Raw genomic sequence first — 12645 nt, 5'->3', positions numbered from 1 at the left:
GACATTTAGCCTCTCAGACCCATTTGAGCCACGGACCACCATTTGATGACATTTAGCCTCTCAGACCCATTTGAGCCACGGACCACCATTTGATGACATTTAGCCTCTCAGACCCATTTGAGCCACGGACCACCATTTGATGACATTTAGCCTCTCAGACCCAAAACTAAAGAATATTTTGTCCACAATTCCATGCTGTATTGATGTTGGCATAGGAGAGATAACAGGCAAACGTTGATCAAAATAACAATTATTTTACATTATCTAATTATGTAGACTTCTTGTAAATGTAGCAATGCAGATGTTTAACAATAATGTAACTCTTGAGAGCGTAAAATGAAACCAAATTAACCCGGAAGGGTAGTTAAAGCTCTATAAGGGTCCATTTTGGTACCAACTTTCCATCATTTAGCTGGGGACCACCTAGAATACCCTCAAGGACCACTAGTGGTCCCCGGACCACTAGTTGAAAACCACTGGTTTAAGCGGTTAAACTCAGTACTGTATAACCGTTATTTTCAATCTGTCCTATAATAATAAAAGAACATTCTTTCCAGTTTTCCTCGTGACACATACTGTATGTTAGGGGGAAAGATTTACATATTTACGTACCGTTAATATGACATAAGGTGCTATGAAGTACAGTAACATGTAATTGACCAGCTGAGACAGTGATGTTTGAGAACCCCTGGCCGACCTGCAAGCTCACATCGCATTGTGAGCTTGTATGTAGATGGGCAATTTTTGCCATTTTTGATTGCTGTAACGATCAAATTAACTGGCCTACAGACCAACAAACATGACATGAACAGGGCGTGAGTGTCGGTTACCTATACCTGTATGTGGACATGATAAAACGGCAATTAAATAAACTAATTGACAAACCTAACAACAACAGACTATATAACAAACATGACATGAACAAAATGGGAGTGCAGTTACAGTACCTGTGGACATGATGAAACAGCAACACAGCAGAAGGAGCCGCCTTGTCGACACACACACCTTCATCCTCTCCACCAGCTTCATCCTATGCTACTGACGGATGACAATAGACGCACCGTGCTGCCTTATTCAGATCATTTCCTGTGTGTGTGTGTGTGGGGGGGGGTTTAACTTGTTTCACGAGGAAGTGAGGCCCGTGTAATAAACCATGCAATGCACCCTCCTGCTAATCGAGGTTTAGGGGTTCAGTGTGTGGTGCATATTATTAGTAACTCGGTGCGACTCAAATTCTGACAGAGAACATCAACAATTTAAACACTATATATATATTGGACCATGAGATAACGGGCCCCTGGGCACGGACACGCAAAAATGTAAGATGAAATATCAGAATGTGAAGTCGTTTTCAAGGACATTATAGGCCTATAGTCTGAAATGAAAGTGAATGTAATTTAGTGGTAGCTGTATGCGTGTCTGTCCCAGTTGATGCTGGCTTAAAACTCATACCTACAGTATGCAGAATTATATTTAAGATTAAATACACAGACCACTACCATTATGATATCCTGGAAATTAGATTACCTGCATGCATAAACGCCTTACTAAGCTAAGTATGTTGATGGTTTTGAGGGGCTATGCGTGTTTGTGTGTACCACATAGCGATGATTTGATTGGCTGAGCACGGAATGTGACGATAAAAAGTGAGGACGCCAAAAGTGATTAGCCGGAATGTGATGACGTATGATGATGTATGATAAGAGCGCCCCTCACTTCACACGAGTGTGGTTTTTGACATTTACCATGGCCAGCTCACTGTCAGATGAGCTGCATTCTCTTGGCCACAATTGCCAATCCAAGAATACCTACAGTGTGTTCATTTAAAGGACATGCAGGTACTGAATGTGCCGATCTATAATTAAATTAAATATACATTTCCGTATCTATTTAGACTCAGTATGATAATAGGTGTTCAGACTCCTCCTTTAAGGAGGTCGCAAGCTGACTGTAGGGTTATAGCTATACCTACATGTCCTGTTAAGACTGAGGCGTGGCTGGTTAAGACTGAGGTTAGGGTTAGTGTTTGGGATAGTGTTAGTAATCAGTCGTATTAACGGGAGGTCGGAACAATGACATTATTATTACCCAACGACATGGCCAATCACAGCTGTGACATCCATAATAATGTGGCAACTGGCACCCCCTGTTTCAACACAACAGGCCAAAAGATGTGTGTGTGTCTCACTCAAATCGCACTGCCTCCATGTAATCTGTAAGTTAAGTAAGTTAAGATCATTATCTGTTGCTCCTCATCTGTATTCTTCTGCATGTTTCAGGAACATTGTTTCTACAATTAACCTACTGTCCATGCCTATGAAAAACAAACTTTTCAGTATTACCCGTATTGCTTCTAAGATCAGCGGACTTCCTACACCCACACTGTCTGACATGAACAACAAGGCCATCACACGGCTAGCACTTTCAATATGACATGACACTGATCATCCCCTGTATCGCTTTTTTCACCTCATGCCATTTGGACAAAGATACAGAACCTTGCCGTAGAGTTTTATCCCCTCAGCCATCGCCGATAGAAGTTTTTGTATTGTCTTGTTGTTATGTTTTCTGTGTTGTTTTGTTGTGGGTGTTTGAACAGACCTGTGGAGATGAATATCCTTCGGGACAATAAAGATTATTATTATTATTAAACATGTGTTCTAGTTGTTGACATAAGCAGTAGGCCTAGTGTGCAGCTACAGTAGCTCACTTTAAGATACTGGTCTATTACTGGACAAAATTCAATTTGTGGAAAAAAAAAAAAAAAACCTTCTCCCACAAGTAACCTGTTGGAAGTGAGGAGTGATAGAGCTGGGGCCTTGTGGGGTACCACCAGGGGTCATTATGCAGAAAGATGATGTATATACAGTAAATACACAATTTGTTGTGTGTGGAGATGTCTAGAGATAATAGTGTTTATTACAGGGGCCTCTCGACTGGATCACTTCCTTGTGAAAGAACCACACAGGAACGAGCACGCACGCACACGCACACGTGCACGCGCACCCGCACGCACGCACACGCGCACACACACACACAGGAAACGACCTTACCTTGATAAGGCAGCACGGTGCATCTATTGTCATCTGTCGGTAGCAGAAGATGAAGCTGATGGCGAAGATGAAGGTGTGTGTGTCGACAAGACGACTCCTTCTGCTGTGTTGCTGTTTCATCGTGTCTACAGGTAACTGACACTGTCTATTGTTATTCGTTAGTTTGCAAAAATAGCAGATCTACAAGCCCATAGTGCGGCACAAAGTGACATGGCATCGTTATTTTGCCCATGCATTATAGGAAAAACTCCTCAGAAATGTCAGATTTTTTTAATTCATTCATTTAAAATTAATCTCAACATTTTTCAGAAGTACCGGTAGCTTAAATGTGTGTGGGTCCAACAGGTTAATTTGATGTGTGGTGATGAATCTGATGATAGCCAACATAACATGGCACTGTATTACTATATCTAGTAAACAAGTGAAAAAGCATGCACAAGATTGTATGTGACCGTATGTGAGTCTGCAAAGTGGCTCATGCTCCAAAACAAGTCTTAAGTTTTATTACCAACATGTAGCGGGAGCTACCGGGTGTTTGGAACATGACTCGGAATGTCACGATTAAGACATTTTATTAGGCCTTGTAAAGAAGAAGTTGCACGGGGGCAAATATGACAAATACTTAAATACACAAAAACTACCGATACCAGTAATCAAAATAAATTAAGTATTGTGGTCAAAATATTTCATAAAGATTTGTAACAAAATATTGGAAATAGCTGATGCACATTTCCACTCTTTCTGAGATTGTTTCAAAATGTACCTTTCTCAACATGTAAACTATTCTGACAATTATGGAAAATAATTGCAATTGGATCAAATAATTGTGATTAGGTGATTATTTAATACTTACTTGTGACACGTCTAAGCAGACCCAGTATATGTTTTAATATTACATCGAGTTCATCAATCAGCGCAACTCTGTCAAGAAGCACAATACACTTTAATTAATGAGGTTTGTTTGCTTATTTCAACTATGAAGAAATGTTAGTTATCATTTCCATGAGGCTGTTTCGTTACACTTCATATACCTAGAGTGAACTTAAATCTACATGTACAGTTTGCATTATGTTTATTGACTTACATGGTGTATATACTTTTTTTTTTTAAATACTACCACATGTCCATGTTGGGAACCTATAGGTTTATAGCAGGGGTGGGCAACTTTGACAATGGAGAGGGCCACAATATTTCCACACTCACTCCCTAGGGCCATATATTACTGTCGTAGCAAAAATAGCTGATCTACAAGCTCAAAACACGTCGCAGCGCGATGCGTTTTGACCTTGTAGATCAGCTATTTTTGCTATATTCGAATTGAAATCTTGAATTTTTGAATTGGAATCCTGAAAATTAACATTTTTATATAATTTCAAATGCCTTTAATTATACTTGTGTTGAAGCAATGCGCTACTAATTTAGACGGGTCATGTTTGCATGTTGTGGAATAGTGACAGCTGAAACCAATATTATATCAGTATTCTGACATTAACCTGAGGGCCACATTAAGTGAAGGTGGGGGCCGCATGTGGCCCCCGGGCCGCCAGTTGCCCACCCCTGGTTTATAGCATGTATACTCAGCTATTGTCACTATGTTTGCCTCTTTCTTAGGTAATATGTTTGACCATTTTTATTGTACAATTTTTATTTTTTTGACGCAATACAAAGTTCCTTTCAGAGGATTAAACGGTTTTAAATGGCCTTGTATTGTCACCTTATTAATTAGTGTGCATATATATATATATATATATGGTATGTTGGTTTATTTACTGTTGAGTGAGAAAACAATGTGCACATTAAGTGGTAATTAGGTGTGGTTTGTGTGCAGCTGTTAACTAACAGACAGGATGTAACAGGTGACACGACTAACCTCATTGTCAAAACCTAGTATAGGTTTGCAGAAAATGTCTTGTTTTGTCTTTCCACAGAGGGATGCAATGAGAGCTTGCCATTGTAGCAAGACAAAGCTTTTTTTTCTCTAAAATGCTAATTGTAACATTTTACAGATTGTTGGCCTCAAAGTTGGTCAGTAAAGCAACTCAAAATTACTTTGTGGTTATTTTGCTTACAAAATATGCACAGCTCTTAAACCACTTCACACACTTATATTGTCTACATGTGCAGTAATTCAATGCAACAAGATTACAGTAATCTGTCAGCAGGGAGTGTTGACTCTACTTCCACACGCGCACGCACCCACGTACGCATGCACGCGCGCACACACACACACACGGTAAACATTTTGTGCTATATGAAATTTGTACCAAATTTAGGTCAGATATAACAATATAATGCACAATATCAGACCAATTTTAATATCCTGTCCTGTCCTGTCCTGTCCTGTCATCCAATCCCATCCCTTTTTCTCCTCCTCTCCTCTCCGATAGGTCAGAAGGTGTGTGACTACAATGTCACAGAAGGATCATCCTACACACTGCCAGTGGGATATGAAGGGTCCACCATAGATCCGCATGGTGAACTGAGATGGAAACACAACGACACAATCGTAGTCCGTAGGAAGAACGAGCGCTTTTTCGTGGGGAACGCAGAGAATATTGATCAACATGGCTCCTTAAAACTGACAGACTTACAGAAAACCAGTTCAGGGAATTACACAGCAGAAATGTGGACTACTAATGGAGCAGTTGTGAACAGCCCTAAAAAGAGTTGGATTCTATGTGTGACTGGTACGTCACAGATGTGGGTGTGAATCTGTGGGCAGATGTAATGCATAGTAAAGTGCTTTAGAGAATGGCTTTTATAAATGCACGATTTACCATTCATGATTGTACTAACGTAATCCAGTATAATCTAATCTAATCTAATCTAATCTAACCAGACAAGGTCCCGAAGCCTTCAGTAACGCATACATGTGAAAAGAAGACTGTCACCTTGACCTGCAATGTCTCACCTAAGGTGAGAAACATTAGTTTGTCTGTCTGTCTGTCTGCCTAAAACAATCATAATGTGTCATGTGTTTAATGTATGTACTGTATGTGTCAACTCCAGCCACACAGCCTTTCCTTTAAATGGAGTGAGAATGGGAAGGACGTGGTTAATGAGAACAAGATGAGTCTGACCAGACCTGTGGACCAACTGGACACAGGGTACACCTGCATTGTGTCCAACCCTGGTGGCTCAGAGACCAGCCCTATCGTCACACCAAGATGCCCCAAAGGTGTGTTCCCTATAGTAAAAGTTAATATTGTACTTGTATTACCTTCATAGTTCATAGCGATGTAAACTTTATGTATAGCCTAAAATGTTCATAGCCTAAAATAACACAACCATTCACTCATTGCCTCACTGACTCTCTCCCTCTCACAGAACCGGACTCCATTTTCAAAGTTCCGTTGACAAGTAAGCAATCACCTCACAGGTCATCGCCATGCTGGCTTGTGGTGGACATTTTGGTCAACATTTTTGGACCCTTACAGTTCCAATAGGGTCCATTTGGTTCCATTTGTAAATTCTGAGTTAAGGCCAGGGGTCCTTGCAAATAAAATCTACACATCTCTGCCCTGATCTAAACCGGCCATTCTAGCCGGGGAGCCAGCCACCCAAAATTTGAGAGGACCTGTGATGTCATGACATACTATTTATTTGTATTTTTTCTATTAATTTGCTCATTAAGGTCCACAGAATGAGAGGTCTGCTCTGCCAGACATATTGCAAAAAAAAGTTACGGTCATTTTTGTATACCCCACCATAGACAACCAATATAAGGCAAAAATTCATCATACATTAAGTAGCATGTGACATGCCAAACTAGGGGGTTTTCATGATTTTTAATCCATTTCAAGCATTAGTTTTGCACGAAAAACACTTTTTTTTAAAGGGGGCTGCGAAGAAGGCATTAAGAAGGTCTTATTTACTGCACTGGAACACTACACAGGATCTTTTTTTCCATTTCCTGAAAGGTTACGGTCCTGAACATGAAAGGTTTCCGCCAGACAGCGACAATGTATGCAGCGTGTGAAAAACTAAAACCATACAGAACATGACAAACAGGATGTTCTGAAAGCATGCACAGTTTCGGAGAGCTTACGGACAATGTCAAACAGTAAGACTGCTGCTCTAGGATTTTATCAGTACGATGAAAGTTGTTATTGCAGCATGGCCCATGTGAACATTGCTACACGTCCCAAACTCTTCTCCCTTCTGGCTCCAAAACTATGGAATGCACTTCCCATTGCAATCAGAACTGCAGACTCACTCCCAATCTTCTGCCGTAGTCTGAAAACAGGCGTATGCAAAGGCTCAACTTGTGTAATTTTGATAGCATTTGTAGACATAGCACTCTTCTGTATACTCATAGTTTCATTATATAGATATTCCACTGTTAGGTTCTTTAGCTTACGTATGATTCTTGATGACTATTATGTATTTGATTTGATTCTGTTCAATCAGGGGTCATCAAAATGTCCAGGTTTTCATCAGAATATGTATGACACTTACTTTACTACACGGGTGCAGTACTTTTAGACAGTTTTTGGTTTAGACTAGTCATTGGTTAGACCAGTCATTAGTCCTACAACTACAACCTATCTCAAACCCTCACCCTAAACCTAACCTCCCACGGGGCAGCACACCTAAACCTAACCTTAACCCATGTCTAACCAATGACTAGTCTAAACTAAGTATGCGTCCCTACTAGGCTACGCTACACTTATTTGGCATAATGAGTCCATCTACTAGTGGTTCTCAGATGTGTAATTTGCAAGGACCCGATCACTCTGAGAGTGTACACATAGATCCAGATAGGCTGTGGGAGTTACCCTGGGTGAAATTAATTCACCTGAACACCTTCAAATTGAAACTTTATTTCTGACATTCAGGGGATACAGACATTACATATACATGTAATCTCCATCCTAAAAGAATAACGTACGGACACACATTCTATGGACTATAGACAGACATTCCACAGCTGTATAGTCTAATGTAATCTAATGTAATCTTATCTAACCAGACAAGGTCCCGAAGCCTTCAGTAACGCTTACCTGTGAAAAGAATACTGTCACCTTGACCTGCGATGTTTCACAGGTGAGAAACATCTGTCTGTCTGTCTGTCTGTCTGTCTGTCTGTCTGTCTGTCTGTCTGTCTGTCTGTCTGTCTGTCTGTCTGTCTGTCTGTCTGTCTGTCTGTCTGTCTGTCTGTCTGTCTGTCTGTCTGTCTGTCTGTCTGTCTGTCTGTCTGTCTGTCTGTCTGTCTGTCTGTCTGTCTGTCAATTACAATCTTGTGTCTCATCTGATCTATTTAATGTATGTATACTGTGTAAACTCCAGCCACAGGGCCTTTCCTTTAAATGGAGTGAGAATGGGAAGGACGTGGTTAATGAGAACAAGAGGAGTCTGACCAGACCTGTGGACCAACTGGACACAGGGAGCAGATACACCTGCACTGTGTCCTCCGAGACCAGCCTGCCCGTCACACCAAGATGCCCCAAAGATGTGTTCCCTAGTAAAAGTTAATATTGTACTTTTATTACCTTCATAGTTCATAGCGATATAAACTTTATGTATAGCCTAAAATGTTCATAGCCTAAAATAACACAACCATTCACTCATTCCCTCACTGACTCTCTCCCTCTCACAGAACCGGACTCCATTTTACCCAAACAGTTGTTTGGCTTTGATTTCTGGACAGTGGTGGGCCTCTTTGCATGTGGAATAGGTTTGTTTGCTCACACGACATAACCCATCCACAGTATTTCCTATGACAGTGGTTTTCAATCTTTTTCATATCAAACCCCATTATTTATTGGGCATTTGAGCCACGGACCACCATTTGATGAGATTTATCCTCTCAGACCCAAAGAAGATTTATTTTATCATTGGATAAGATTTTATCCACAATTCCATGCTGTATTGATGTGGTACCATAGGAGAGATAACAGGCAAACATTGATCAAAGTAACAATTCTTATACATTCTCTTAGTTCTTGTAAATTAAGTACTGTAATACCGATGTTTAACAATAATTTAACTCTTGAGCTCGAGCTTAAAATGAAACCGCAAGGTTAACCGTAAGGTTAAAGTTAAATATCTATAAGGGTCCATTTGGTTACCATTTAGCTGGGGATCACCCGGAACCCCCTCAAGGACCACTGGTGGACCCGGACCACTGGTTGAGAACCATTGCCCCATGCTGTTCAAGCCAGGGCATAGAGGTGCAGTCTACCTGTGGCCAATTTATGTGTTGACCTACGATAGTGTTGATTGCGGAAACAATCTTGCTTTTCAGCAAAGTGACACAGACATACAGTACAATGCAGTACTATAAACTAGCCTGTAGGCAGCCAGCCAAATTGAATCCTTGACCGTGACAGTACGGGTTAGCATCATAATGACAATTGTGTCCCCTTTCGCTGGTTTGGGTATTTGCCACAGTACATTTGCACATAATGTAGCATTTATCCTCCCTACTTAGCCCTATCCCAACTATTAGTAGAAGTCGCTGCTATTAGTACAGCGCCCGGGGAGCAGTTATTTAAAGGACCAAACAAATGTCTTATTTTGTAACAATTGCACACAGACAAATTTAGGGCGCGCAGCTCACTTTGTATGCTCCAGACAATTTTTATTCACAAACACAGCAGGCAGGACATACAACGTTTTGACTGTTTCGACTGTCTGCCGTGAATAAAAGTTGTCTGGAGCATACAAAGTGAGTTGTGAGCCCTTACTTTTGTCTGCTCAGCCCCAAGACCGGAGGATGTGGGTTACACTATCTTATTCTGGTAACCATTACACACCCCATGAAGACTTACATCAGTGATGTAAGTTGTGTTCATTTCCACATAATGAGTACTTTCTACTTTTCGTACTTTAAGTACATTTTGATACCAATACTTTTGTACTTTAACTCAAGTACATTTTGAATTCCGGACTTTTACTTGTAACGGAGAATTTCTAAATTGCTTCTTTTTTTTTTGCTTTCGCCTTTATCGCCTTTATTTTATATATAGACTGTAGGCTGTCTATAGAGATGGGGTGGGTGACATGCAGCAAAGGCCGTCGGGATCGGGAGTCGAACCCGTGGCACACTGCCAGACTAGATTACCAGCCAAGGTGCCTGGACCGCTGAGCCATGGCCCAGGCCTGTATTGATCCCTTTACTTAAGTAAAACATGCGAGTACTTTTACTCTACAGCTCTGCTCCTAACCCTCGTCACTGTCACCGTCTGCTGCTGCCGAGACAGACGTCACAGACGGAGAAAGGCGGAGGGTAAGCACTCAGAGGGAGCTTCTGTTTAGTTCTTCTTGGTTTGAACTTAAGCCTCGCCCACGGCTGTTGTTTAATGATAAAGGGGGAAGGGTTAGGGTTTCGTTTGGGCCTTATTTTGACTCAAAGCCTTTCAGCTTTCAGGAAGAATACACAGAGAAGACATCTAACCACACCTGGGGGTCTATTAGAGTAATGTTAACTCCATAAACATACACAGAAAAAGTAAAAACATTACGGCACTCCAACTTTAATATAAGATGAGACATGATAAGATAAGAGAAAACAATGTATTTATGAGTGACTTTATGAGAGAACTACATTATCTTTTGTAATATATGACATTTTAATATGCTAACAGAAGTATAGGCCTAGTGACCTAGTCATTTCAACTGTCCCAAATATGTGTTGTCCATCTGTTCATGCATGCATCCTTCTGTCTGTCCTTGTGTCATCCATCCATCCATCCATCCATCCATCCGTTAATGTATTCGTATTTGCAGAGGAGGAGGGGTTTCGTTTGGATCCAACCGATCAACACCAGCAGCAACAACAACAACAACAACAATATTTCTGTTAATAGCTTCATTTTCACTTTTCAAATTGTTTGAAATGTTCTCCAAAGTCATTAAAGCTACAACCCGTCAAAAATATGTCATTTAGATGGCATGTTATGTAGACATATATGCCAGGTCATTATTGACATAGTGTTATGTAGACATATATGCCAGGTCATTATTGACATAGTGTTATGTAGACATATATGCCAGGTCATTATTGACATAGTGTTATGTAGACATATATGCCAGGTCATTATTGACATAGTGCTATATCTTGTGCCACCCCTTATCCCTTAATTGTCCCTAAACGTATTTGCCATTTTTTTACTATTTTTAAAAACATTTTAAAATAGTCCAAATAGCCGATCTACAAGCTCACAACCTGTCGATGTAGATCGGCTAGGGTTAGGGCCTAAGGGGTAAGGGGTGGCACAAGATATAGCACTATAATAGTGTTTATAGTTTCAATGTTATTGATTTATTTTTTGGATATTCTACTGTTAGACTATGATGATAGGTTCTTGGTTTACTAATGATCCTAGATGACTATATTTTCTATGCAGTTGATTACCTTGTTTTGTTCTTGCTTACTGTAAATCGATCCGGATTAAGTCATCCTTTGTTGATGACATTTAGCCTCTCAGACCCATTTGAGCCACGGACCACCATTTGATGACATTTAGCCTCTCAGACCCATTTGAGCCACGGACCACCATTTGATGACATTTAGCCTTTCAGACCCAGAACTTTGAATATTTTGTTGTCATTGGATAAGATTTTGTCAACAATTCCATTCTGTATTGATTTGGTACCATGGGAGAGACAACAGGCAAACGTTGATCAAACATAACAATTTTTCTACATTCTCTGATTGTGTAGACTTCTTGTAAATTAAGAAATGAGATGCTTTTTGGATATTCTACTGTTAGACTGATGATAGGTTCTTGGTTTACTTATGATCCTAGATGACTATATTTTCTATGCAGTTGATTACCTTGTTTTGTTCTTGCTTACTGTAAATCGATCCGGATTAAGTGCCTAAATTGTAAATTGAGAACATCTCTACTGCAGATATGCTAGTTATGTTGTATTCACATAGCATTTTATTCATTAAAGTACATAAATCCTTGTAGCTTTCACATGAACAAATTCCTTTGTCAGAAAAGATAATAACAATCTAAATATTGTTTAAAAAACTATTGTTTAAAAAAAGATCTGCCTTACGATGATGTCACTGGTGGAACGGGTTTTCTGAACTGCCCACAGCCCTCCTATCAGCCTGGGCACACCTGAACTTCCATCAGCCTGGGCACACTTGAACTTCCATGCGCGGCCAAAGCTGTCTTTTGCGTAATTTCCGGGTTTTTTTCATCCACATTTAGCCTCTCAGACCCATTTGAGCCACGGACCACCATTTGATGACATTTAGCCTCTCAGACCCAAAACTTTGAATATGTTGTTGTCATTGGATAAGATTTTGTCAACAATTCCATTCTGTATTGATTTGGTACCATGGGAGAGACAACAGGCAAACGTTGATCAAACATAACAATTGTTCTACATTATCTGATTGTGTAGACTTGTAAATTAAGTAATGAGATGCTTAACAATAATTTAACTCTTGAGAGTCCATTTGGTTTCATTTTATGCTCTCAAGAGTTAAAGATCTATAAGGGTCCATTTGGTTACCAACTCTCAATCATGTAGCTGGGGACCACCTGGAACCCCTGTGTGTGTGTGTGTGTGTGTGTGTGTGTGTGTGTGTGTGTGTGTGTGTGTGTGTGTGTGTGTGTGTGTGTGTGTG

General features: G+C 40.3%; 1 protein-coding gene across 1 annotated transcript; it reads left to right on the top strand.

Moving 5' to 3' along the window:
* Window positions 1-3102: 3102 nt before the first annotated feature.
* On the top strand, window positions 3103-11963 carry LOC306917285 (titin-like; the record flags this gene model as incomplete). The annotated part of the gene is made up of 10 exons (XM_079495434.1): window positions 3103-3184; window positions 5441-5740; window positions 5893-5969; window positions 6063-6231; window positions 6381-6413; window positions 8026-8099; window positions 8343-8523; window positions 8653-8730; window positions 10210-10284; window positions 10785-11963. The coding sequence occupies 10 exons, from the start codon at window positions 3103-3105 to the stop codon at window positions 10859-10861; spliced, it is 1146 nt and encodes a 381-aa protein (XP_079351560.1). The 3' UTR covers window positions 10862-11963.
* Between the last annotated feature and the right edge of the window lie 682 nt (window positions 11964-12645).

The sequence above is a fragment of the Electrona antarctica genome, assembly GCF_951216825.1.
Source record: "Electrona antarctica genome assembly, chromosome: 24".
NCBI classification, from domain to species: domain Eukaryota; kingdom Metazoa; phylum Chordata; class Actinopteri; order Myctophiformes; family Myctophidae; genus Electrona; species Electrona antarctica.
The sequence above is the reverse complement of the archived record's forward strand: the minus strand, read 5'-3'. Positions and strand labels throughout refer to the sequence as shown.